Below are 27,597 nucleotides of genomic sequence, written 5' to 3' on the forward strand. Positions count from 1 at the left end.
ACGGGATTTTATTTAGGGGTATCAAAATAAATTGGGCTAAATACATATGCACACCAAGCTTCTCAATTTTTTTTATCTGTAAAACACTTTGAATACTATATGTTTGCTATATGTATACTATACTATATGTACTGTATCATTTTGCTACATCACAATTATGCACTGCTTGTTGTTTGTCTGTCACACAAATCTTAATAATACAGTAAAGTTTGAGATTATAATGTGACAAAATGTTGAAAAAATTCTGAGGGAAAAAATGTAAGGCACTGTATTTTTCTGTGTAATATTGCAGCAGTGGTGACTTCTGATATGGGCCATATTGAGAAGTTGCTCAGGGCAGCATTAGAAGAGGGTGTGGGTATGGGGCAAGAGCACCATATTAAAATGTAGCTCATTTATCTGTCATTTGTACCCACAAACACGTTTCATATTGTTTTTATGCATGTGCAGTCAAAGGTGCAGTTGGACCCCCAGCATGTTAAGAAGGCCCCCCTGGTTGTTGCTGAGGAAAGGGAAATCGGGCTGTTTGCTGTCAATCATACTGAGCTCACCTGGAGTTGGGAACAAATTACAATGTGGCTTCTCTTTTTTTAGTTGGGCAGAACCAAGAAAAAAAAAAAAAAAACAGTTTTCACAAACTGACCTATAGTAGGGTTTCAGGCGGCAAAAGAATGGGCTCGCCCTGGGCACCGTTCCTGCAACCGCCACTGTGATGCAGCATAGGATTAAACCAGTCACAATTAATAAACAAATAAATAAATAAAGGCTTGTCTAAACTGAGAACTGAGTCAGTTTGACCCACACAGTAAGGCCATGGTGGTTTATGCATACTGTTTTACAAGAAAATGCAACTGCATGTCGTGAGAGGGGTCTTGTTACCCGGCATTTAGCTCAAAAGGTTTTTCATTCCTTTATACGCGTGCCCAGAGTTTAATCGAGTTGAAATAAGTACACTCAGTCGGCCAATGTTTCCCGGGCTTCACAGATGACAGGCAGGAGCGGTAGCAGCAGAGAGACAGAGACCAGACTCTCTCGTTGCAGCCTGCTGTTGTGCCAATGCGCAAACAGTCTCCTCCGTTCAGGGATAGGTCTCCCCAAAAATGAGGCTGCGCTTGAAACGATCATGCGATTGAGTGACGAACGCGTCATGCTTGTCTTCCTCCTCCTCTGCTCTGTGCGATCAGTGGCTCTGTGTTCCGCAATCCCCCGGGATACTGTACCGCCCTCGATGGTCCTGCTATCGCCGATCCTTTCGCACTGAATGGCCGGCCCGATCGAGGAAAAACGGGGGGAGAGAGCGCCTCGTCTCCTCCTTTAGACCTTCGCTCTGCCTCAGCTTCCCAGTGACGGGGTGAGTGTTATTAGCCGTTTTGTGGGGGAGTCCTGAGGAGGGGTCTGATGATGATACACCGGCTGTGGCGGAAGTGGGGGTCAAATCGGTCCAGCAGATGGGGGACGATTAAGGTTTCTAAGTTAACCAGGCGAACAACGGGATGGGTCCAGGTTGGCGCTGTTTAAACTTTCGTATGCCTTTTTTCTTAGATCAGGATTTTAATGATTCACTCCGTAGGTTCCACTAAACAAAATGAAAGCAGTCACTCAATCTCTCTCTCTCTCTTTTTATTTGGCCCGGCAGCCTCTTGCGATTGCCGGTTTCGAAGAATTGTGCCTTGTTGTGCTCCCACCGACCCCCCCTCTGCTCCGTGCCGCACTGGTTCCGTCTGGCTCGCCCTCAGCTGCTGCGTGTCCTGGGATGACCTGTTGATGTCGGTATTATGGAGAATGGCAGAGGGGGAGCCGATTTCCCCCATCACCAAAATATCCAAATAAGCTAAACACTAAAAAGAAGACAAAATTGATTGGAGTCTCCGTCAGCTGGCGCACAGCTTAGCACGTCCCAAACCCACGTCCTCTCGGGCAGTAAGTGTTGCTTTGTTTATGTTTTCCAGCGCGGAAATGCCTCGATGTTGTGCACCCAGTGAGGTGTGATGGTGCGCCCAAAATATTTAACTGTAGCGTTAGCTTAGCCGTTAGCCTCCTCCCTTAGGCCTGCTGCAGATGGGAGAGGGCATGGAGCATTAGAGTCTGTTAACGGGGATTAATTAATACCGACTAGTCTATTTAGAACCTAACAATGTGGGCCCACCTGAATACCACTCGAGTGAGCAGAGTGGTATCACCGGGGCTTGCTCCTATACCCTGACTTCCCCATCCACCTTTTAATAGACTGGATTCTTTATCCTTTCTTCATCATAGTGTGACATCTTTTCCACTTCAGTGATATTTACAGAGAGGCATGAGTGAAGAAAGAATCAGCAGAGAGAAGCTTTGGTTATATATGTCTGTGCTGCTTTGATATGACTAATCACAAATCAGTCCTGTAGCTGCATATGTCTTGACATGAGAGGAGCAGCACAGGTATGCACTATCCAGGCATGAACACAAGCAAACCAGGAAATGCCTCTACACAGGGAATGAACTGTGTGCCAGGTGTACCAGTGACTGTATTAATCATCCATGTTGCATTGTCAAAACTTCTGCTGTTTGCGGACACAAAGCTGCATTGTATGTTGTCCATCTTTTCTTTTTCATAAAATTACTTCTATTTTTAATATTCATGTATGTCTTCCTTTCTTGTTGTTCTTTTGGTTTGTTTATTACTGTTGGGTCAGTTCGCCCTTTGCCATTTGGTACCTAAGCAGTGCCTTTCCATCCCGTCTTACTACCGTAATCATAAACAAACCATGATCTATTTAAATCACTGCAAATCAGGTTAGATCTCGTCACAGGTAATCTCATTATTATTTCATTTAATTGCTTATTATTTTCAGAAAGTTTGAATTGGATTCTATCTCTGTTTATTTTGGATTCTGATCCCCAGGCCAGTTCAATCTTGGGAAATATGACAGATTATTACACCTGATCCAAGCAGAATCACTCTAAGTAACTTTCATTTAGTAGATTCATAATTCCACATTTGTTTAGAATACAGTATGAGTAGATTATAGAAAGATACATGAAATTGTCTGTTGTCAATGCGGATATGGAACGTCCTCTTAGCAGTTACAAACTGATTCATGGTTTGTTAGTTAAGGATCAAAATAACAAGGCCCTTAACAGGTTCTTTTGTCCATTTTGTTCCCCAATTTGTATGCCCATTTCCTACCTACACATGGCAATTGTTGCTTCCTAATTTCATTTCATATGCCTAAAAAACTAATCCCCACACCTATACTTAGTTCATTATTTATAGTTTTATTTTTTTGTGATTATTTTTAAGAATTCTATAGAGAAGTAATCATAAAATTGCACAAAAAACATTCCACTGATTTCAATTGCATATTACTTTCTGAAGATTTTAAATGAACCCATCTGAACCCAGTTTTTGCCGTGGGTCCTTTGCAAATTTGTACCCCAATTTTGTACCTCTACATTACAATTTGATCCCTTCTTACTGCCATTTCATACATGCTAACAAACCATTTTGTGCCCATGTAATTCACCCATGGCATTTGAGTTTATTTGTGGTTTTAGTGATTTGTGATTTTTGTATTATGGAGAGAAATGGTCATAAAATGCTCAAATCTCATGTATAATTTAATACAAATGGTATCTTTTCTTGTATGATCCCTTTTCATTGATTGGCGTTATGATGCCTGTTTGAGCCAGTTGACTCTTATAGAATATGACTGTTAAGGACCCCTGTTAAAGCTAATGAACTAAGAGTGGCCTCCATCTGGCTGTTAGTATTTAATGGAGTCATATTGCTATATATTCTTCAGATAGACTTTGAACAGAATATAGAAAATTACTTTGAACTGTCAGCTGCCAAAGTCTTTATTGGGTACAAATTGAGACATGGTCGGTACAAAATGTCTTGTGAAAAAGTCGAGTACAAAAACACCAAAACTCCGAAGGGGCGAAATGACCAGCGCCCCTTGAATTTAGGACAGATTGTAATCAGTCATCACATCAAAATAGCTCTGTGTGATGTCCTTCCTGTAGGTAGTATTTACTAGAGTCAAATCTTCTCATAGAGGACTTTAGAAGTTCCCTTTTGAATTGACAGTTGTATGACTTGTCCCCTGGCGAGTAAAAATGCATGCATGATCTGTACAAAACTTTCCTTGGCAGTTTTATACCTGACCATCTTATGTACATAAATGACCAAAACTGCAAAGGTACAAAATATAGTGGAGAAATGACCCCCACCTTTTAGGTGGGCTAGCAAACTAAAAAAAGAGTTGTATTTCAACTGATAACTCAATGATAAAAGGTCAAGATGCCAATGGCCTTTCAATTGACAAAACTGTGGGGTAATTTTGCCCACACCTATAAAAACCTATGAAAAAAACAATTACTGATGAATTTCCAGTTTTTTTTGTTTTGTTAAACAGCCACCTCCATTTACACAAAATACAACCTTCCCCTCTTGTTTTCAAAGTAAACATAATAAAAATGGAAATTGGAAAACCATAAAAGTCTATACCTGTTTGTCCGTGCACGGTTGCAGGAGGGATGATGCCCATCTCCAGCGATGATTTGGTTGGAGTCAAGGACACCCTGGACAGATCACCAGTATGTTTTTAACAGGATAGCTTTGAATGGCAATAGCAGCAGAAGCAGCAGCCGCAGAGTGACTTATTGTGACATACCTGCTGTTGTTGCGATTTTTGCCTGTTTCATTGACTCCACACGCAATACTTGTCTCCGTAAAATTTCATGTAACACTTCCCCCTTTTGATGAACAAATGTGACCTGACACTTTAGGGTAATTAGATTAGGGATGCACCAATATGAAAATTTGGGCTGCAATTGAGATCCAGTTTTAATATTGCTGTTATAACCGATTGCTGAAATTGACCAATATTATATAAATTTACTTACACTTTCAACACCATAAAAAACAATAGTACTGACCTTGCTTCTCTGCTTTAGTAAATTACCTCACAGTTCTGCTCTGCATCACTATGACCCAAACAAAAACCACATGGCTAACCCTCTCCTCTGCATGCACAAACGGCAGTAAGATGGAAAAACACATACAGTAGGTTAATAATATTGACCCAGTTTTACTTATCGGACTGATATGACAAATAAAAAATGTCAAACATCGGCTGATAACGATGGTAGTGCTGATATATTCTACATCCATAAACCAGACCCACCAGACTTTTTGCCTAAACTGCCTGGAGAGGACCTACAAAAAAACCTGCAAGTTTCTGAAAAAACATCTCTGTGCAGTCCCATTTATATGTGGGCCGAATATTCCTAAAGCTTAGAGTGAAAGTCCTAAGTATGTTGCAAGAATGTTTGACCTACTTTCTTCTCCAAGCTGGATGGTATAAAATTTAAGCCACGATGTGAGATTGACTTGTTCCTATTGCTGTTTTTTTTTATAGATTTAATGTCATAAAGACCTAAGATGATCCCTCTCATCTCTGCAGGCCCCACTATCCCTCCTTAGTACATAAAGGCCCACATGAAGACCAGCACGCATGCACACACACAAACACACACACACTCTCTCTATCACTGCCAGGGCAAACTGAGCAAACACACCCTGCTCTCAGCATGCCGTTTTGTGTGACTTTACGTGCACGCATGTGTATGCTTAGTGCAGCTTGCCAAACTGTAAACAAGCAGTATTGTCTAATGTCCGTGTGTGACTCAGTGTGCCTTTTGTGGGTTTGTTTGAGTTTGTGTGTGTGCATGCATCTGTGTTTTAGTATGAGGGAGAGGGAGCTTGAGAGAGACAGAGACAAAGCAAGCATTTCTCTTTTACCCTGGAGCTTGGCTAAGTTCCAAATGAAGGGCTTTGGATATGATGGGGCTGCTCACTCCAGTCCTTATCAGTCACAGTCACACCAAAATTGGTCGTATACTTCTTACAGGGTGGGTATCAGTCAGTGTGTTCAATTGAAAAGATAATTTATCTCATGTATATCTGTTTCGTCCTGTTTGCGTGAGAGCAGCATACACACAGCATTTTTAAGAGCAAAAGAATCTGTTCAAGGAGGGCTTTGGCTGTTTTCTCTCGAAAGTGTGCTGAGGCATGCTTTGTCTTCAGGATGTAAAAATAGTCACTGTTGGGCTTTTTGCATTAGTGAAAATACAGGTCCTTCTCAAAATATTAGCATATTGTGATAAAGTTCATTATTTTCCATAATGTAATGATGAAAATTTAACATTCATATATTTTAGATTCATTGCACACTAACTGAAATATTTCAGGTCTTTTATTGTCTTAATACGGATGATTTTGGCATACAGCTCATGAAAACCCAAAATTCCTATCTCACAAAATTAGCATATCATTAAAAGGGTCTCTAAACGAGCTATGAACCTAATCATCTGAATCAACAAGTTAACTCTAAACACCTGCAAAAGATTCCTGAGGCCTTTAAAACTCCCAGCCTGGTTCATCACTCAAAACCCCAATCATGGGTAAGACTGTCGACCTGACTGCTGTCCAGAAGGCCACTATTGACACCCTCAAGCAAGAGGGCAAGACACAGAAAGACATTTCTGAACAAATAGGCTGTTCCCAGAGTGCTGTATCAAGGCACCTCAGTGGGAAGTCTGTGGGAAGGAAAAAAGTGTGGCAGAAAACGCTGCACAACGAGAAGAGGTGACCGGACCCTGAGGAAGATTGTGGAGAAGGGCCGATTCCAGACCTTGGGGGACCTGCGGAAGCAGTGGACTGAGTCTGGAGTAGAAACATCCAGAGCCACCGTGCACAGGCGTGTGCAGGAAATGGGCTACAGGTGCCGCATTCCCCAGGTCAAGCCACTTTTGAACCAGAAACAGCAGCAGAAGCACCTGACCTGGGCTACAGAGAAGCAGCACTGGACTGTTGCTCAGTGGTCCAAAGTACTTTTTTCGGATGAAAGCAAATTCTGCATGTCATTCAGAAATCAAGGTGCCAGAGTCTGGAGGAAGACTGGGGAGAAGGAAATGCCAAAATGCCAGAAGTCCAGTGTCAAGTACCCACAGTCAGTGATGGTCTGGGGTGCCGTGTCAGCTGCTGGTGTTGGTCCACTGTGTTTTATCAAGGGCAGGGTCAATGCAGCTAGCTATCAGGAGATTTTGGAGCACTTCATGCTTCCATCTGCTGAAAAGCTTTATGGAGATGAAGATTTCATTTTTCAGCACAACCTGGCACCTGCTCACAGTGCCAAAACCACTGGTAAATGGTTTACTGACCATGGTATCACTGTGCTCAATTGGCCTGCCAACTCTCCTGACCTGAACCCCATAGAGAATCTGTGGGATATTGTGAAGAGAACGTTGAGAGACTCAAGACCCAACACTCTGGATGAGCTAAAGGCCGCTATCGAAGCATCCTGGGCCTCCATAAGACCTCAGCAGTGCCACAGGCTGATTGCCTCCATGCCACGCCGCATTGAAGCAGTCATTTCTGCAAAAGGATTCCCGACCAAGTATTGAGTGCATAACTGTACATGATTATTTGAAGGTTGACGTTTTTTGTATTAAAATCACTTTTCTTTTATTGGTCGGATGAAATATGCTAATTTTGTGAGATAGGAATTTTGGGTTTTCATGAGCTGTATGCCAAAATCATCCGTATTAAGACAATAAAAGACCTGAAATATTTCAGTTAGTGTGCAATGAATCTAAAATATGTGAATGTTAAATTTTCATCATGACATTATGGAAAATAATTAACTTTATCACAATATGCTAATATTTTGAGAAGGACCTGTAGTAACCAATGCTATTTAGCCTAATCAATGGCTCCTTTATAATCTCAACTTTGACAGAGAGCTTGCAAAGTATTTATACACCTTACATTTTTACACATTTAGTCCTGGCACAACCACAAGCTTCTGTCTTTTTAAAGCCGTTTTTTTGTGATAGACCCACACAGACTAGAGCAAAGGGATACTTGGTTTTAATCTTTTTCTTTACAAATCAAAAACCTGATATGTGTGGCATGCATTTTTATTTTTTACCCATGAATACACTTTGATCTAAACATTCTAACTTTGGCTGTATGCTACAGATTCTTGTCCTGATGAAAGGTCAACCTTTAGCCAAGTCTTAAATCTACAGTAGCCCCAGTAGGTTTTCTTCCAGTATTACCCTGTATTTAGCTCTGGCTGACTTTGAACAGCTTTCCTGTCCTTGTTGATCCCATAAGCCTGATGCTGCCCCCACCATGTTTTATAGCTGGGATGATTTGTTCAGGGTGAGTGGCGGCACCGTCTTTGGCCCCTGTGAATTTGCATGTGCTCCAAAAAGTTTTGCTTTGGTTTCATCTGACCAGAGGAGCTTCTTCTACATAGTTGCTGTATCCCCTACATGGCTTGTGCCAAACCTTCAAAGGGACCTTTTATAGCTTTTTTTTAAACAGTGAGTTTCTTCCTGCCAATCTTCCATAAATGTGATTAATGAAGAGCATGACATCTGGCGGTTTAGGACAATAAAATTCTCCCATCTGAGCTGTGGACCTCTGCCATTCCATGCATGCACACGCCCATACCCTAAGACCAGTTTAGAGTACGTACTCCAACCAACAGTCATGTTTTTGGACTGTTGGAGGAAGCTAGAGTACTCAGTGCAGCCAGAGCCCAGGCCAAGGTTTGAACTCAGACCTTTCACCGACCCCGCCACCATGCAGTTCATCTGTTCGCCAGGCTGTCATTTTAGATGGATGGGTCTGCAGTTCTGCCTTTTAATTATTAGATGCACTGTATATTCATAGCTCTGTTTTTTTATTTATAAAAAAGTATTTTTAAAATATGTTCTTTGCCCTACAAAGTTATGAACTACTGTAGCACATAAAATCCCAGTAAAATACATTGAAGTTTGTGGCTATAACATGACGAACTGTAAAAAGGGTCAAGAGTCACAGTAGCTGACATGTTGAGAATGCTGGTACAGTAACTGGACTGAAGTAATGCACTGGAGCAAACCTGATCACGTAACAGTAAACAGATATGTCTTCCCATGGTCCTCACACATTTTCACGTAGTCTGTCATTGGTTCATTTTTAGTTAGCAGACCTTAATGCAGCAGTCTTAAGAGATGGTTCAAGCCGAGGGGGTGTGTAATGCTTTCACTTTTGATTGAGGTGAACTGTAACATGCAATGTGGTTTCTGTTCACGCTACCCGCACTTTCACTCACAGAATAAGAGAACATGACCCACTTATCTGAGGACGTGCAACTTTATAGCTCGCACAAAGCCGAGGATAATAAACAAGGCTTTTAGCAAGCCTGGTCCTGGCAATAAAAGTTCTTGTACAACTGAAGTTATTTATATGCATATTGTGATTATAGAATATATGTTGACATTTAAATAAATCCGTGAAACTGGATAGTAAAGGCCTCCAGGAGAACAAAGAAAACACGTTTTTTTGAATGGCAAAATATACACAGTGCCCTTTACTAGTATTGGCACCTCTGGCAAATACATTGAAATAATATTAATACTATCTAATGAACCTTTTTCTGTCTGTGTGTTTGGATTATTTTTTTCTTTTTGTTTTTTTCTTGACAGAAGCAGCCAGATTTGTACATAGAATCTCCTGGTATCTCAAAAAATGGAAGAGAAACTGGCCCACAGCATCACAGATCATCCACCAATCTAGCCAGTGGGGTGTTTTTCCACAGATTCATCATTTGTTTGCATTCAGACCTACAGGGGTTGGACAATGAAACTGAAACACCTGGTTTTAGACCACAATAATTTATTAGTATGGTGTAGGGCCTCCTTTTGCGGCCAATACAGCGTCATTTCGTCTTGGGAATGACATATACAAGTCCTGCACAGCAGTCAGAGGGATTTTAAGCCATTCTTCTTGCAGGATAGTAGCCAGGTCACTACGTGATACTGGTGGAGGAAAATGTTTCCTGACTCGCTCCTCCAAAACACCCCAAAGTGGCTCAATAATATTTAGATCTGGTGACTGTGCAGGCCATGGGAGATGTTCAACTTCACTTTCATGTTCATCAAACCAATCTTTCACCAGTCTTGCTGTGTGTATTGGTGCATTGTCATCCTGATACACGGCACCGCCTTCAGGATACAATGTTTGAACCACTGATGCACATGGTCTTCAAGAATGGTTTGGTAGTCCTTGGCAGTGAAGTGCCCATCTAGCACAAGTATTGGGCCAAGGAAATGCCATGATATGGCAGCCCAAACCATCACTGATCCACTCCCATGCTTCACTCTGGGCATGCAACAGTCTGGGTGGTACGCTTCTTTGGGGCTTCTCCACACCGTAACTCTCCCGGATGTGGGGAAAACAGTAAAGGTGGACTCATCAGAGAACAATACATGTTTCACATTTTCCACAGCCCAAGATTTGCGCTCCTTGCACCATTGAAACCGACGTTTGGCATTGGCATGAGTGACCAAAGGTTTGGCTATAGCAGACCGTGTATATTGACCCTGTGGAGCTCCTGATGGACAGTTCTGGTGGAAACAGGAGAATTGAGGTGCACATTTAATTCTGCCGTGATTTGGGCGGCCGTGGTTTTATGTTTTTTGGATACAATCCAGGTTAGCACCCAAACATCCCTTTCAGACAGTTTCCGCTTGCATCCACAGTTAATCCTGTTGGATGTGGTTCGTCCTTCTTGGTGGTATGCTGACATTACCCTGGATACCGTGGCTCTTGATACATCACAAAGACTTGCTGTCTTGGTCACAGATGCACCAGCAAGACGTGCACCAACAATTTGTCCTCTTTTGAACTCTGGTATGTCACCCATAATGTTGTGTGCATTTCAATATTTTGAGCAAAACTGTGCTCTTAACCTGCTAATTGAACCTTCACACTCTGCTCTTACTGGTGCAATGTGCAATCAATGAAGACTGGCTACCAGGCTGGTCCAGTTTAGCCATGAAACCTCCCACACTAAAATGACAGGTGTTTCAGTTTCATTATCCAACCCCTGTATATATAGTGGTTGTTGCTGAAAACCTCTGTGTTTGTCTCATCTGCCCAAAGCATTTCTGGTTAGTATGTAGATAGCTTCTAATGGTTATTTTGGAGACCAGGCGACACCAGTTATCTATCTGTGGGACTTGGTGACTTTTTTAACTTCCGTTACTGTGTGTTAGGTGGCAAGATTTTGCCACAGTTTTAGTTGTCTTAGGTGAGTTGCCATTCTCTTGTAGCCATTACCTTAAAGTATTTACAAAGACCAGCATTACTCGAATGATCTTCACTTTAGGTTCTAATACTAGGTGAAGATGAAGAACTGGTCTTTGAAATGAAGTATTTATTGTGTGGATATAATGTGGTTAACAGACTGAGATTAGATTATGTTTATGTTAGATTTATTATTTGCGCTGATAAAATCCTATGAGCCGTTTTCACAGTGTCTTGAGTATCACATTCCTCACCTGTTTTCCTTTCTTTGAGCCTTTTGTCTTTTAACACAGCCTTGTTACATTGCTCCTCCTCCACACATTACCCTCTGAAATGCTTCTCACACCACACAGACATCACAAGAAGAGTTTTTGTCACTGCTGTGAGTGCATCTATCCAAGTTATCCCACTGTGTGGCCTCGATCCTGCTCATAGCTGTGGATAAAGTTGCAGAATCCCATGAATCAAAGTGTTACCCACCAAGCAGCTCTGCAGTTACCATGTGAATAATGTCATAGCCAGCATTGCGGCTCATTAGATTTATTGAGGTCAATTGTAGAGACAGCCTTGTAGCAAATTAAAGACCTGACCTAGTGGTAGCTTAACTTACTCACTTTTTCTCCTTTTTTTTCTTTCCCAGCAAACCCCTTGGTGGTGTGTGTAGGCGCACCATGGCCCAGACCCTCCAGATGGCGATCCCAAACTTTGGTAACAGCATTTTAGAGTGTCTGAACGAGCAGCGGCTGCAGGGGCTGTACTGTGATGTCTCTGTTATGGTCAAGGGCCATGCCTTCAAGGTACTTACCAGGCTTTACGCTACTGTTGTGTTCAGAATTGGAGAAGAGCTTGTATTGGAAATGAAGGATACAATTGAGGAAGTTGGGACTGTTGTGGCTTTGTGGCACCTTTTTAATTCGTTTTATACAGGAGCTGAGTTCCAGTTTGACTTTGTAATACCAGAGTTTTAGTAAGTGGCGGTTCTTGCATGAATGCTGCCCTAGACAAGCCTTTCCTTTTGCGCCTGATATAAAAACACAATACTGGGTTCGCAACAATGAAATTAGATTTTATTTATATCTTAAGAATTTATTTTCTTTTTTCACAAATAGAGTTCACAAATCACAATACCCACCTGAAAAACCATCACTGGTTTTGGTACAAAACTACCAAGTCTAACAGCAGACTTGACGAAACATCTGTCCCTCAATTAATCAGTGCACTAGTCTATATGAAACTACCAAATTCTGAAGGTAGCACTCAGTTTTCCTTGCTGTATCATTTTCTTACTTTAGGCTCATCGAGCTGTTCTGGCCGCCAGCAGTTCTTATTTCCGGGACCTTTTCAGCAGCAGCAATGCTGCGGGTGCTAACAGCAACGAGACGAGCCCCACGGTTGTTGAGCTGCCTCCAGCTGTGCAGCCTCAGTGCTTCCAGCAGATACTGGCTTTCTGCTACACAGGACGCCTCAGCATGACAGTGGGAGACCAATTTCTTCTCATGTACACTGCAGGCTTCCTTCAGATCCAGCAGATCATGGAAAAGGGCACTGAATTCTTCCTCAAGGTAAAGCTACATAAACAATGGGAAATAGATTTAATGATAGTAAAGATCAGGAAAACCTGTTATAGTTTAAAGTAAGCTAAATTTTCAAGATTTTCAAGGTGGGTGTTTAAAACAGAGTAACCAGTTTAACTTTAGTTTCTGTTGGAAAGGCTTACTTTTGCAAATAAAAATACACTTTATTAACTGATCCTTAGAAAGGGGTTCTCCCATTTATTAATTTTTTTATTTAATTCTATTGCTTTTGTTCCAAGCAGAAAATAAGCAGCTATTATGTCCCCTCAATCTGAAAATAGCCATAAGGCAATTTTGTTTTTTTTTTTGTATTTAGGTCATTATTTTACAGCTTAGATTAATTACTATACAAAGTAATTATTACAGTTACCAATCCCTGCGCCCCAGTAAATTAATCCCAATGTCATGTAATGACTTTAGGCTGAACTTAGATATTCAGAAAAAAAATTTGTTTGTAGACCTGATTAAGCTGAACCCAGTTAAAAATGAAAGTTTATTTCTGTGTGGCTAGAATAAGACCCAATAATAAGAGAAAAGTTGACAAAAAGGACACAAAATTTGTTTTAAATAAAAATAACATATTAATAAATCAAATGACCACTGAACCAGGGCCATATTTACAGATGGTACGAAAATAGAGATGTTCGGCCATAATGCGCCACTCCAGCTGTCTTGCACTACGGAAGAAGGTTAACGATTTGAGGTCTGCAGCCACAGGGTCTGAGCAAAATCCTCTGGCTACTAAATAATGTCTGAGCCAAGTAGTAAGTAGATCTGCCCAACAGTAGGCCTGGTGAATAATGGGCCACATAACAGGATAATGTTCTAATACATAGCAACAAATCGACAACAGGATGGACCATAGCAAACATAGACCCCGGATAATGAGGAGTCTATCCAGCTACTGGGGATAAAATGTATTTCATTATTTCTATCTCAACAACATGGTTTTAGTGAAAACTTAGTTGCACATTCTCAATGACTTTACCAAAGCATCTTAATACCTTCTGAAACATTTTCTGTCGCTTTGAGCAACAGGCATCATTAAATACAATATATCATGACCACATAGAGACACAATTTATATTGCAAACAGAAGCACTGCAATAATGATACATTTGTGCAGCCCTAAGTCAAGGTGTTAAATTTAAGACCTCATCAGATCTTAATGGAGTTGCACATTAATGAAGCTTGGAAACCTCCACAAATTGAGTTCATTTTGTAAAAAAGAAAGAGATGAAAGTGCTATGTAATAGAAAGTGAGAAGGTTATATATTGAATGTGTGATATGTCCATCTGAGCAAACATTTCAATATGAATGTTTTTTGAATTACCATAAAGTTTTAGGTCTAAAAGTATGAAAACCAAATGAAGTCACACCAGACTGAACTATGTTGATTTAATGCCAGAAAACTGTGAGTCCATATCTTCATTAAACTGACCATGTATTCTGGCATAAAACTGATAGATGCATTTATTTCTAGGTATCCTCCCCCAGTTGTGACTCTCAGGGTCTTCATGCAGAGGAAGCTCCAACATCAGAGCCCCAGAGCCCCATAACACAGACCACTAACAGTGCACCACGTCCTGCCTCCAGTGTGACGCCGCTCCCTATTGTTTCACGACTAAAGACAGAGCAGCCGTCCAACCAGATGGAAGCGGCCACTCCTTATTCTGTGGTTTGCACTCCTGTTGCCAAGCGGCTGTGGGAGGGTGGCAGCAGCCGCGATGGAGGCGGGTTAGGCTCGGGCGGAGGAGGAGCCAGAAAGGCGGCCCGTTATTCTCAAGAGGCAGTGCGGGGCAGTGCCATCCAGACCCCTGGAGCTCTCGGACTGGCCATGGGTATGAACGCCACCACAACCAGCCTGTCAGGCATGGTGCCCAGTAGTGGGATTAGTGGAAATGTCGGGGCCAATGGGAATTCTGCAACGGGGCTTGGAATGTCAGAGGGTGCTAGCCCCGGCACAATGAGTACCTACGCTAGTGACTCACCCATCAGCTACCATGATGATGAAGAGGAAGAAGAGGGAACAGATGAAAGCGCTGAAGAGCAATACAGGCAAATCTGCAACATGTATACCATGTACAGTATGCTCAACATGGGTGCAGCAGGTAATAGAATTAAAACAAACATTCAACACGCATTAATGTGTGTTTTAAAGTAACAACTCCTTTTTTTTTATCTTTCTGGCTCTAATTCTGAATCTCTACATCAAACTAGGAGGCATACACAGCAAATACAATCAATGTGTGGTTGTAATGTGGGTTTCATTGTACCTCTAGCTGCTGGAGAGCGCGTCGAGGCCCTTCCTGACCACACAGAGACCCGCGGTCGGATGCGAGGCCGAGATCTTACTTGTCTTCCTCCAGAACTTATTGCTCAGATAGGCAACCGCTGCCATCCCAAACTATATGAGGAAGGAGACCCTGCTGAGAAACTAGAGTTAGTCTCAGGTATGTAAGTGCATCAGATTGTGGTTGAATGGTCTTGGTGGGACCAGTTAACACCTACTGGTCCTTCTCAAAATATTAGCATATTGTGATAAAGTTAATTATTTTCCATAATGTCATGATGAAAATTTAACATTCATATATTTTAGATTCATTGCACACTAACTGAAATATTTCAGGTCTTTTATTGTCTTAATACGGATGATTTTGGCATACAGCTCATGAAAACCCAAAATTCCTATCTCACAAAATTAGCATATCATTAAAAGGGTCTCTAAACGAGCTATGAACCTAATCATCTGAATCAACGAGTTAACTCTAAACACCTGCAAAAGATTCCTGAGGCCTTTAAAACTCCCAGCCTGGTTCATCACTCAAAACCCCAATCATGGGTAAAACTGCCGACCTGACTGCTGTCCAGAAGGCCACTATTGACACCCTCAAGCAAGAGGGTAAGACACAGAAAGAAATTTCTGAACGAATAGGCTGTTCCCAGAGTGCTGTATCAAGGCACCTCAGTGGGAAGTCTGTGGGAAGGAAAAAGTGTGGCAGAAAACGCTGCACAACGAGAAGAGGTGACCGGACCCTGAGGAAGATTGTGGAGAAGGGCCGATTCCAGACCTTGGGAGACCTGCGGAAGCAGTGGACTGAGTCTGGAGTAGAAACATCCAGAGCCACCGTGGGCTACAGGTGCCGCATTCCCCAGACCTGGGCTACAGAGAAGCAGCACTGGACTGTTGCTCAGTGGTCCAAAGTACTTTTTACGGATGAAAGCAAATTCTGCATGTCATTCAGAAATCAAGGTGCCAGAGTCTGGAGGAAGACTGGGGAGAAGGAAATGCCAAAATGCCAGAAATCCAGTGTCAAGTACCCACAGTCAGTGATGGTCTGGGGTGCCGTGTCAGCTGCTGGTGTTGGTCCACTGTGTTTTATCAAGGGCAGGGTCAATGCAGCTAGCTATCAGGAGATTTTGGAGCACTTCATGCTTCCATCTGCTGAAAAGCTTTATGGAAATGAAGATTTCATTTTTCAGCACGATCTGGCACCTGCTCACAGTGCCAAAACCACTGGTAAATGGTTTACTGACCATGGTATCACTGTGCTCAATTGGCCTGCCAACTCTCCTGACCTGAACCCCATAGAGAATCTGTGGGATATTGTGAAGATAACGTTGAGAGACTCAAGACCCAACACTTTGGATGAGCTAAAGGCCGCTATCGAAGCATCCTGGGCCTCCATAAGACCTCAGCAGTGCCACAGGCTGATTGCCTCCATGTCACGCCGCATTGAAGCAGTCATTTCTGCAAAAGGATTCCCGACCAAGTATTGAGTGCATAACTGTACATGATTATTTGAAGGTTGACGTTTTTTGTATTAAAAACACTTTTCTTTATTGGTCGGATGAAATATGCTAATTTTGTGAGATAGGAATTTTGGGTTTTCATGAGCTGTATGCCAAAATCATCCGTATTAAGACAATAAAAGACCTGAAATATTTCAGTTAGTGTGCAATGAATCTAAAATATATGAATGTTAAATTTTCATCATTACATTATGGAAAATAATGAACTTTATCACAATATGCTAATATTTTGAGAAGGACCTGTAGATTTATTGATTAGATGTTTGTGTTCCACAAAATAAAGAGTAGACATGCCACCAGGCTTGTTATCAGGAAAGAACAAATCCTGCATGTGCATGTTATGGGTTGGGGATGCATTGAATCAAATATCAGCGCTAACCTGCATATCTATGAAGACCTTTTGATTACTAACATATTTGCAAAGGTTATATGACCAAAAGAGAGAAAATTAATCAATTATAGAGGATGATTCATAAATAAATTGTTTACGACAAAATCTAATATAAATAATTACATTTATTATACTTTGTTAGTTTGAGTGCTTGATCAGCATTACATCGAAATTGTGTAGCAAAGCGGCACATATTCTGTATTAACAGGGAATTCTGCTCCAACAGATAGGTTTAGAAAGCTGCTATATGTTCTGACAATGAGTCCCCTGAATAAACAGTAGCTTTATCAGTTGTTTCTAAAGAAAAGGTCACTACCTGCTCCAGCTTAAATGATTTCATTCAAATCCCTTTGCTGAAGGGCTAGGCTAATGCCTAAATATTTCCTCTCCGTTTTGACATGACCTGTTGATAATTTGGCTTGTAAGATAGTTTAGTAAAGGTTAATCAGGTGCAAAAAACATGTTCTGCCTCGTAATGTTGGTGCTTTAATTTGTTCATCTTAAAATGTAATAAATAATGTTTGACCTGCTCTCTCCATCCTTTTCGAGGACAGCTGGGGATATCTAAGCAAATTACACTGCCAGACTTGGACCTGCAACATGGTCTCTTTCATTTTGGACATTATTATACAGGGTCTAAAACACGTAAGATTGTTAGAGAAAACCCAGATTAGTTAAATTATTAAAATAATGTGCACAGTTCTGTGAGCGTTGCACCCGAATATCTCAGACCTCACTTGAGTTTTCTCAGATACTTTTAACTTAAACAAAAGCTTTGATTGGGATATCAAGCTGGTACCTGGGACCAGACTGGGACATCTTTAGCAATCAGTACACCTGTCCTCAGTCAGAAACCACAGTCCAGTGCTTTACAGTCCCTGGTTTTCTCTTTTCATATTCAGTTTCTCTTTTGTTATCTGTATATAGGTTTGTGGTTTATGCCTGGATGTAGTTCAGTTTATAAAGAACACCTTCAGTCCCTGTCTATCTGTCAACCTTTGGAGGCTTCCTAAGCCCAAGACCAAAAAAGGTTTTTTTTTTTTTAAAGATAGTTAAATACCCTCTTACATTTGAAATTTCACACAACTTTTTAGTTTTTTCTGTAAACTTAAGGTTAATCGCTCAGGTAATTGTATTCTATTCTTTGTTTTATGCTGATCACAGTATCCCAGTCTTTTTTAGAAACCAGACCTGTAATGCTGTAATTTACAGTTGAGCCAAAAACTGTCACATGCATTCAGTTGAGTCCCTGAAAATCCAAGAAGGAAAGACCATACCTCTGCTGTTTAAACTCTTTTGCAGCTGACGGATTTATTTTAATGAGTTACGTGGTTGCCCTTTCATGCTGAAGAAAAACCCAAGCATTTTGAGGCCAAATTAGTTTAGTTTTCAACATTATTTTATTTGAGAGGTAATGAGTGACCAACATATGGCCAGTATTTATTCCGGTGTGTGTGTGTGTGTGTGCGTGTTTAATTACTTTGTTTCTTATTGTGCATACAGTATATTACAGTAGGTAACACTGTTGTCTCAAGGAAAGAAAAGTCCTGCCTCCTGGTTCAAGTCTTGGTTGATTCTGTGGGGTTTCTCCAGTTATCTCCCGTAGCCCAAAGACTTGCATGTTAGGTTAAATACTACTGGAAAATGTTTCGTAATAATCAATGCTCCATTGTTAGTGTACTGTTTGATATTTATTTCCTGTTATATTCTTTCATTGTTTGGATTAAATTTTATCTCAAGCTTAAGAAAAAACACAAAACTAACTTGTGCTTTGCTTGTATTTATTGTTTTATGTATGAAATGAAGACGGAACGTAAAATAATTGTGTGCCTTAGTTTCTTTAATCTGTAGGTCTTATCATAAACTTGCAAGTAGCCATAGTACTGGTATGTACACATTCAGAGGAAGCTGTTCTCAAGATAGCAAGGGCTTGGCACTGAAGTGTAGGACCGTGTTGCACATATGACTCAATTTGTTTGTGTCAAGAACATCCTGTGATGATCTCCACATTAGATGTGGGTGTGGTTGCACTTTTTACTTTTATAGTATACTGGGGGGGTATGAAAGGTGAGAAAAGAACAAGTGCCTGCAACACAGCATGCAAACTACTAAAAGCAGGGGGTTGTGCTGCTGTGAAACATATGGAAAATAGCCAAATAAATTTTAATATGACATGGAAGCAAAAGAGGAGCAAACACAGCCCAGCCTCTTAAGAACAGCTGCAGTCACAGCAATCTGATATGAATCACCGTTGTCACTAAACAAACAATTTCTCTGCTTCTGTCAGAACGTAGCCAGATAAATGTGTCTCTATAAATAATTAGCGTTGAGAACATGGCTTCGTTTGTTCGTGGTTGGTTTTTAACTTTCTGGCATGTACTTCTGTTTGCAGGAACTTCTGTGTATATTTCGAGAGCCCAGCTAATGAACTGTCATGTGAGCGCAGGGACAAGACACAAGGTGCTGCTTAGGAGGCTGCTGGCTGCCTTCTTTGACAGGTTTGTGTCCTCTGCGAGGGTCTATTTCTGTAATGTATTCATGTAAAGGAAGATAAGGCTCAGGTTTTATATGGAAATTATTGTATCTTGTATTTATTTTGGTGCTCAGTTGGGAGAAATAGGACAGCTATTTTAGTTCCCTCTGTTCTGTCTGCCTCATTCTTGGTTTGATGCCTCAGGAATACTCTGGCCAACAGCTGTGGGACAGGGATCCGCTCGTCCACCAACGACCCCAGCCGCAAGCCCCTGGACAACAGAGTTCTCCACGCGGTCAAGTGTGAGCATCCATATTTTGTCTGTGTGCCAAGCATTTGCTTATAATTTTAGTAGGAATGGGAAATGTAAAGAACTGCTCAAATATTTACATCAGTCTTCATTTCTTAATAGTTTTATAGCAGCCAGGTTTTTAAAAAAGTCGAGTAGTGTTTTTTATAGATTCAACTTTGAATGGGAACAAATTATGTCTTTACGGCAGCCTGGTTTAAAAAAGAAAAAATCCTAAATATCCATATTTAAATAGGCTTTTTTGCTAAGTCATTGTGTGTTGTTAAAACACTGCTTAATTTGTTAAATTTGAACCTGTTTATGTCCAAACAATAAACCTTGAATCTTGACCAAAAAAGCTGTAGAGGAAAGAGTCAAGACTAGCAGGTCTTGGCCTATATTGTTTTATGCTTTGAATTTAAAGAAAATAGAAAAATTATCAATTTATGTATGGGTGCATTTGGTTAATTGGGCAAATAGGAGATTGTTTGCACCTTACAATTGCCATAACATAATCATTTGAGTGACCCCCAAATTAGCAACATTGTGACAAAATTAAATATTGAATTCTGGTCATTTTGGGGTATAAATCTGCCAGAATTGCACATCTAGAGACACATCTTTGCCCATTCTTCCTTGCAAAGTATCTAAAACTCAGTCAAATTCAATGGAGACCGTTTGGAAAGAGTAGTTTTTAAGCCTTGCCACAGATTTGCAATATAGGCGTAGGCTTTGACTGAGCCAATTTAACACAGGAAACATGCTAGAGCTCTGGGTATAAATGTTTATATCTACAGCTACATCTCAAACAATCAGAATATCGTGAAAAATGTATCATTTCTTTTGTCACTCATCTCGGAAATATACATAGAATTAAATATTTCAAGTCTTTATTTCTTGTAATTTCGATGATTGGAGTTTACCCACAATTCACTGTCTCAGAAAATTAGAATATTACAAAAATACTCAGTACTCAGTAGGAGATGTGTGCATCTGTCTTCAGGGAATTTTTCATTTATCTTCAGGGAAAGTTTTGTTTATCTTTTAGGGAAAGTTTTATGAGGGGATTTATTTTCATGGCTGTCCAATAACAGTTAGCTAAGTGAATATCTAATACCTGTATGATGACATATTGATAAAATGGGTCGACAAGATTAATGACGCGCTATACAGTCATTTATTTCAAATTGTCAGTTTCAGGATTGAGTCATTTCGGTATTTCTGAGTTCCAGTCATATTCAATGAACTAGAGTTAAAACTGTGACTGAAAAAGTGACTCCTGATTTAGTCACCATAGTTTAATGTATACACACATTTATTGTGTGTTTAAAATTGGAAACAAAAAGGCACCGTTTTCAAAAACATCTGGTGGGAGCGGAAATATGCTTTCAGATTAAAAAGACGATTTCAAGACATTATCTCAAAGCCTTGTTGCAGATAATGGCCTTTCTGAAGCGATGAGCATTCAGAAATCACCTATCTTATAAATGACTGATATTTAGGGGGGAAGAAACTACTTCTGTACTTAGAATCTTTTTTTTTTAAATGAGGTGGGAGTTGAATATTTTATTTGGAGACTTCCCAAGCAGTTAACTGAAATTTTTCAATCTGACTGTTTTATTTCTTCTCAGAAGGTTTGTGGAGAAAAGCAACCATGCAAACTGTCCCACCTTCTTGCACCTTGCATACTGTCGATGTGCCAAAACTGCAGTGGTGGAGAAACAAATCTTTCACATTAGTTGAAAAGTAAAATGACATCTTAAGTAGGGGTGTAAAAAATGTACTTGACTTTGTAATAGTGACAGACTGATAAATGAGTTGTCAGGAGTGTGTTTAAATTCATAAAAGACTCAGTAAGTTAGAAAACTAGACTAAATAATATTCCAGCCTGGTAAAGTTGTGTGAAAAGCATTAAAATGAATCCAACAACTTTTAAAGGGTTAAAGCATGAAGAGCGTGTGATGATAAATCACTTCTCTTTGCACCATCTCTCTAGATTGTCCAGAGGTCTGTGTCCTCTTCGAGAAGGTCATGGAAGAGGGTTGATTTTAGTGTCTAGTGAACCATTTGTGTGTTTGCGAAATGTTCTGGATCAATATCCTGCATATTTAAAAAGGTCCTGGTGTTTCAAAGGGTCTATAATGCTATCTACTCTTACAAGGTTCCCAGTTTCTTTCAAAGAGGAACAGGCCCACAGCATTACAGACCCTCCACCTTATTTAACAGTGGCCATGAGTTTTATTTTTTTTTTACATATTTCTCATTTGTTTCAGGGCAGACCCATCTTTGCTACAAAATGTGACAATTTCGCATGTAGATGGCTTCTAAGTAGTTGCTATGGATAATTGTTGACCCCAAGAGGATTATCTTTGCTTCAGTTGGATCCTGATCCAGCCTTTTTAGTCACAGTCCTTGTGTGGCATGTTCTTTTTTTCTTTCCCATTTGAAAAAAATGCTATAGATCCCTAACTTCGACCTTTCTGTCTCAGTTTATTGCCAGAACTTTGCCACGAGTTTCAAAGAGAGCGAGATGAATGCCATTGCAGCGGACATGTGCACCAATGCCCGCCGTGTGGTGCGAAAGAGCTGGATTCCCAAGCTGAAGCTGCTGATGGCTGAGAGTGATGCCTACTCCTCTTTCCTCCCCGATGGAGTCAAGACAGAGGAAGACACCCTGGGGGCGGATCAGGGCTTCGAGCCTGCCTCACTGGAGACCACCGGCAGTGCCGGCATGGAGTCGGGTGGCTCTTCAGGTGAATCTTTGCCAGGCGTGGGTGGGGATGGAGGATCATTGTTCTGAACGCTCGGCCCCAGGAAAGGTTTAGGTCTGGTGACGCACGTACCAGTTTTCCCCCAGTTGTGCTTGCCTCCTCACTCTTTGGCCCACGCTGATCTCTCTTACATCTCAACTATCTGTACAACACTGCTTGGGGCGACAGCTGTCACTCCGTTCTAACCAGGACATGAAACTTAAAACATTTTTTGCTTTATGAGTGTAAAACAGAGTTAGTGGAGTAAAAGGAGAATGCATGAGGGTTTGGCCTCTGCCTCCCCTGGTCTCATATGGTGAGTAAATGCAGCCATTGTTGCATATTAAATGCATTCCCTGAGGTGCAGGTAGGGGGAGCTACCAGTCCAGCCAGAGGAAGAAGGGAGGGATGTTTTGACAGGCTGGGAGCAGACGGGGCAAAAAATGAATGTAAGTGTTGCTGGCATTTTTCTCTATGCAAGCCTGACAACTTGTGTTCCAGCCTTGGGAAAGGAACTAGATTTAATCATATTAAAACACATTAACACTACTTAGTCCTCCTTGCATCTTCCTCTCAGCCTCCCTCACCTCACAGAGTGTTTCACTGTGGGTTTATTGTATAAATAAGCTCATCTTTCTTTATTTTTACAAAAAAGTGCTTGCATGTTTCTGTCTGTGAACTGAAAAGTAAAAGGGGGAAGCTTTTTACTAAGATGATTGTAAAGATGACTGAGAGGAAACAGGTGAATAAAGATGGTTCTATTTTCAGAAGAAAAACTATATTTATACAGGCGCACATTCCTGAATTGGTATGAGCGATGAGAGCGAGAGGGATTGTTTTAAAATCTCCACGTAAGTAAGCTTTTGTTGAAAGAGTAATTGTCAAATGAGGAAAAGTGTTATTTTTGCAGGAGTATAACAAAGGAGTCTTATGATAGGAATTTGTGTCATTTATTTTTAGCTTTATTTTCAAATGAAAGAGATGGAATGAGCAGTTGGACTGCTAAATTTGACACATTTCATCTTCTGTTCACCAGCCTAAAAGGAGAAAAATGAACATTTTATTTGGATTTCACTGTCTGTTAAAACCCTTTCTTAGGTTGTGGATCTGCAACTTTCATAAAACGTTTACTCGCAATTCTGAAGATTACTTGCAGAAATTTAAAGGTTGTATTGATCTGAAAAAAAAAAAAAACGTTAGCGTTGTTTGTGTACAGAAATTCCAAAAAGTCGTAGTTATTTTCAGACAAAAGAATGTGCCTTTTTAACTGAAAGCAGTAAGAAAACAGTGAGCTATTGCTTGAAGTAAACCGATTTTAATGGTACTATCTATGTGTGCCACATAGTTCTTTGGTGTGGATTGTGCAGACACATGTCAGTATCTCATCTGTTGCACCTCTGCAATGTGGGAACTCGGAAAGGCTTTTGTTTTAAGGTTTGAAATGATTTTGCACCTTCCATGAGATGGGGAAAGAGTTATAGTGGTGGTTTTTGCACCTTTTTATGAGAAGAACCAATGGTTCATGCACCTTTTTGAAATGTGTAGCAATCAAACCCCTGTAGGTGGAAAATGTCATTTTATTTCCCCCCTCCCCATTGCCTGCAGATGACCAAGGAGACTGTTGAGTTAAATCCCAAGTGTTCTTCCTTTCTGCCACCTCATTTGTCTGATTAGAAAAATGTCAACAACCAATCTTTTTGTTTTAAGTTTCAAATGTGAAAGTCGTTCGACTGAAGCCTTTTGATTGCATGTTGACCTGTCAAACATTGGTCAGTACAGGGGACTCACTTTTTCTGTTGCAGGTGATCTGACTTAGAATGTGCCGTTAACCTTTTCTCTTATTTTGAAGGTGAGTAAAGGGGAGTCCATGTTTTCTTTTCAATGCAGGTGAATCTGAAAGTGCTATTTTCTAGCAAAACACACTGCTGGGACTGTCAAAGATGTATAACAACTCAAACAATTTTTGTTATTGTTTAAAACAGAAGACTTAACTTACATAGCCTGACTGGGGTCAGTGTAGAAAATTACATTGCAGTATTCTGTAAGGGTGACAACTTCACTGGAAGTGCCACATGGGCACACCTCCCCCGTGTACCTCTCCACCACCTTTGAAGACTGTTGTGAGCATCCTGTTCTTCATGCTTCAGACTGGTGTCACTTTTCACTTCCACCAACTTAATCATGTGTTTCTAAGAAAGGGCAAAGCAGAAGTTTAATCTGTGTGCAGGCGAAATTAGAAGTTGCATCTCATTTGTTTATTTTAGTTAAAACCAGCACAAAGAAGCCTTTACAGTTAGTTTGTGGCCAGGTTCTTGCTGTAATCATGCAACATAGTGACCTACTGAGCCACTTTTTTAATCTGTTCTGAGTCATAGCAGGTTGACTTCTCGCCAGTGAGTCACCCCTGTTAGTACAACACATGGGCCCAACCCAGTCAGTCCCAAATACACAAAATCCCCACACACATGTCAGTGCATCCTAATGGGTCTATCTAGATTAGACTACTGATAAATATGGGTTTAGGGTCTCAGTTTAAAAAAAACACGTAGAACAAAGTATGATTACATGTCAGCTTTTTTAAAGTCTCTTGCTCACACCCTACTTGCAGTGTGTTATCTGAAGACTTGCTCATTTGAGAATGAAAGCTTTTTTTTTTTTTTTTGGGAGGGGGTTTTCTTGCATAATCAGAGCAAGCTGTAATTTGTGTAGCTTTTTCACATCCCAGTACATCTAGACCTACACACTTGAATGAATAAGATGTGGCACAGCATGAGGAGTCTTTTTGTCTCCAAGCAGTACATATATAAATACGATTCTATACATGTATAGGTACATACTGTATATTATATATAGATGCACACATAGAGATCCGATTGTTTGTTGTGCACTCGCAGCATGAGGTATATATTTACCCAGAAACTAGGCGTGCCCTCGCAGCACCTGCTCTTTGCCCTCTGTAACCCTGTAGCACCAGTGGACCTCCTGCTGCTCATCCTCCTTCCTGTGTTCAAAGTGCCAATAACTTTGTGAAAGCCCTGTAACTGTGACCCAACATTATCGAAGATAATTGCACATTAACAACTGTAAAATAAAGAAATGCAAATTATAGAAATGGAATAAAAAAAACAACTTGTCATGAATTAAAAAACAAACAAACATCCTAATAAAAGATTTGTAACAATTTCTCTGTTTTGTTTCTTCCTCCTACATCTTTATCTAATGCACAACCACAAAGAGATGCAGCTTTATGACACGCTTCACTGCTCTGTCCTGGAAGTTGTCATGCGTGACCAGATTCTCATGCTATATAAAAAAAGTTCATCACAGGTGTTGCTTCCTTTATTTGGTTTAGAGTTTTGTTTTTCCACTTGATAAACTCCACTTTGCATGCCTGAAAAAAACACTATCAGATTGTAGATAACATATTTTTATGTGTTTACACTGAAATAAATTCACTTATTCAATTGTTTTTTTTTTTTTTCCTATTTCTATTACGAGTCTTCACAGATCATTTAGGCACACAAAGCATTCTTAGTTTTGCTCCATCTCTTTTGTCATCCTTGGTAAAGATTTGTAGCAAGCCTTAAAAGAAATTCATCAGACACTTATTTCTTGCATAATCTCATATTGAAAAATATGAATAAAAGCAACCTTTATTTTAGTGTATTTATTCAAGGATGCAAATTTCTGTGTTAGGAAGGAATTTTTGTTTTATAAAATTACTGGTGCAACAGCTAGTGACATGCCCATCCAATCCCGTCACCAGATCTAACTAAAGTATTCTTAGTTTTTATTCTTCATGTTGTTGCATGACTTATTACAAGTTCCTCATGAAAGATGGCAATTTTCCCAAGCTACTCTTAAAAATGGGAAAGACCATAGAACAGGTAATTCAAGTAATGCAGATTTATGCCGATTTTCATCTGTCAGGAAATGACTACTAGAAAATGGATAGCCACGGATCTAAGGAAGCTGTGTTGGACCAACTGTAAACCTAATGAATCAGGATATAATTTAAGTTTTTGTTATTTTATGAGGAGTAGAATAATGATGGGGTAAGGGTAGGATGTACAAAATCAATTCAAGTCACAGCAATGTCTAAGAGTGACTATGTGTCCTGAAGCACTGATCAGCCCACTCACTTCGTTCTAAGGGTGGGTGCATCTCAACAAATTTGAATATTATTCAAAAGTTCCAGTATTTCAATTTAAAAAGTGATATTCATATTGATTCAGTACTCACAAAGGGATTTGTTTCAAGCATTTTGCTTAAAATTGATGATTATAGTTGAGCTACATTTGGACTGTGATTGGAGAAGGGCTCCAAGAGCCATTACACAGATATATCCAGGACATGGGCTAAAACTGTTACATTCCCTGTTTTAAGCCTCTCCTGAACCAGAGACGGTATCAGAAGTGTTTTACTTTGTTTGGGGGGAAAAAGAGCTGGATTGTTAGGTCAGTGGTCCAAAGTACTCTTTTAAGATGAAAGTGAGAATTTGAAAAGAAACAAATTAAGCAACAATAACCCATGATGTGATTAAATTGCCTGTACACAACAACTTGGAGCATACAGACATGAGCACTGCATCATAATCAAGGATTACAGTAAAACCACGAGGGTACTAAATGTGATCAGAATTATTTACACAATTCCTATAATAATAAAAGTAAAAAATCAAGAAACACTTTTACTTTGGAAATTACATTAAAGACTGAGAAGTAAATAAAATTACTGATATTACAAGGCAGAAACATTTGCTGGAGTTACTGTCCCAAACTGGCACTGATGGCTCATATGTTGCTGAATGGATTTTAACTCAATTAAACTGTATAGTATTAATATTACACTACCTACATGAATGTATGCCTAAAGTAAACTTATATTTTTATGTTATTTTTAGTTAATATCCTCCAGGCTCCCTCTCAAAGTGAGACACCAATCATGGTCAATGCAAGACGTGTACTTTGTTACTGCACCACCTAGTGTTCAAATTATTTGGACAACATGCAGCAGGAAACCATGTTCCACAGACTGCATGAGCAACTTCAGCAGGGCTGGCCCAAAGTTCTATGGAGCCTTAAGCAGAGTTTGATTTGGGGCTCATTCTCATTAAACAAATGTAAAACATTTAGATCTATAGTCTTCATTAAAAGGCAAACATTTATGGGAGGGCCA

The 27,597-nt window shown here is 40.2% G+C and overlaps 1 protein-coding gene across 4 annotated transcripts; it reads left to right on the plus strand.

Moving 5' to 3' along the window:
- On the plus strand, positions 1–25,602 carry LOC124863019 (nucleus accumbens-associated protein 1-like). 4 transcript variants are annotated; one of them, XM_047357254.1, is made up of 9 exons: positions 1,361–1,503; positions 1,637–1,920; positions 11,769–11,925; positions 12,421–12,690; positions 14,187–14,814; positions 14,986–15,156; positions 19,300–19,405; positions 19,585–19,682; positions 22,159–25,602. In XM_047357254.1, the coding sequence occupies exons 3-9, from the start codon at positions 11,800–11,802 to the stop codon at positions 22,467–22,469; spliced, it is 1,710 nt and encodes a 569-aa protein (XP_047213210.1). In that variant the 5' UTR covers positions 1,361–1,503; positions 1,637–1,920; positions 11,769–11,799; the 3' UTR covers positions 22,470–25,602. The 4 variants fall into 4 exon arrangements, with proteins under 4 accessions (XP_047213207.1, XP_047213210.1, XP_047213211.1 ...); XM_047357251.1 differs by lacking the exons at positions 1,361–1,503; positions 1,637–1,920 and adding an exon at positions 1–1,351; XM_047357255.1 differs by lacking the exon at positions 1,637–1,920 and having other exon boundaries at positions 1,372–1,503.
- Positions 25,603–27,597: the final 1,995 nt, after the last annotated feature.

This window comes from Girardinichthys multiradiatus, chromosome X (assembly GCF_021462225.1).
Source record: "Girardinichthys multiradiatus isolate DD_20200921_A chromosome X, DD_fGirMul_XY1, whole genome shotgun sequence".
Lineage (NCBI taxonomy): Eukaryota > Metazoa > Chordata > Actinopteri > Cyprinodontiformes > Goodeidae > Girardinichthys > Girardinichthys multiradiatus.